The following is a 798-nucleotide window of genomic DNA, read 5'->3' as shown; positions in this document are numbered from 1 at the left end:
TGTCTCGACCCGATTTACTAGCGTGGGAGTGCGGGGGCGAACTGGCCTCAATACGGTCCGCAACAGCGTTACCGCATACGGCTTGGCCACATTCCGCACCACAGCTCTCTCGTCTTTTTCCATCACCGCTTGGCGCTCTTCTATTACGGCGCGCCGTTTTACCCGTAATTTTCTTCGATTCCACCACGTCGACGTCCACAGTACTCGCCGATTCACCTCCGTGGTGACCCGCTTCACGAACCGACGCCTCCATCAGCTTCTTTCGCCCACGCGTAACCATCCTCGTACCAAGGTCCGTTGCGCTCGTACTACTGCGAGATCCACGCCGTCTTTCTACCCGTACAATTTGGCCTTCATAGTTGACCTCTTTTCCGCGACGGCGACCCGACTTCAAGGCTGGTGTCTTTGCACTACACATTGTCGCTGCCACCCGGCTGTCACTCGATCTCACGAACCACTCGACCGATCGTAACCAAACCGATTCCAATTCCTAAAACACAATTCCCCGAAGGGAATAGGCCGTTCCTGAATGTAGTGCAATATCAGGACGACCCGCGACAAATGGTGGTGCGAGCACTCGACCAAATGCCTATTTTTTCAAAAACTTATGCAAATTTCGTAACGAATCCGCTTGGGATTCATACCAGAAATTAAGCTGATAAGAACAGAGTTTTATTTGGATCTTCAAAGGAAATACAAAACAGTTAGTACTGAGTTGTAAAAGAAATAAATTTTAAATAAAAGAAGAGCAAAGTATAAAACGAAGTCTTTAAGCGTCAAGGCCGTGAATCCACCACA

General features: G+C 49.2%; 1 protein-coding gene and 1 non-coding gene across 2 annotated transcripts; both read right to left on the bottom strand.

Moving 5' to 3' along the window:
* Positions 1 to 18: 18 nt before the first annotated feature.
* Tsp_15642 (conserved hypothetical protein) lies at positions 19 to 490 on the bottom strand (the record flags this gene model as incomplete). Its single annotated transcript, XM_003370452.1, has 1 exon — positions 19 to 490. A coding segment is annotated over one exon (472 nt), but the record flags the coding sequence as incomplete, so codon positions are not given.
* A 19-nt stretch (positions 491 to 509) lies between these two features.
* Positions 510 to 700, bottom strand: Tsp_15641. The gene has a single exon. It is a non-coding gene; the product is annotated as a U2 spliceosomal RNA (small nuclear RNA).
* Between the last annotated feature and the right edge of the window lie 98 nt (positions 701 to 798).

This window comes from Trichinella spiralis (genome assembly GCF_000181795.1).
Source record: "Trichinella spiralis strain ISS 195 chromosome Unknown Scfld730, whole genome shotgun sequence".
NCBI classification, from domain to species: Eukaryota; Metazoa; Nematoda; class Enoplea; order Trichinellida; family Trichinellidae; genus Trichinella; species Trichinella spiralis.
This window is presented reverse-complemented; position numbering and strand designations above follow the sequence as displayed.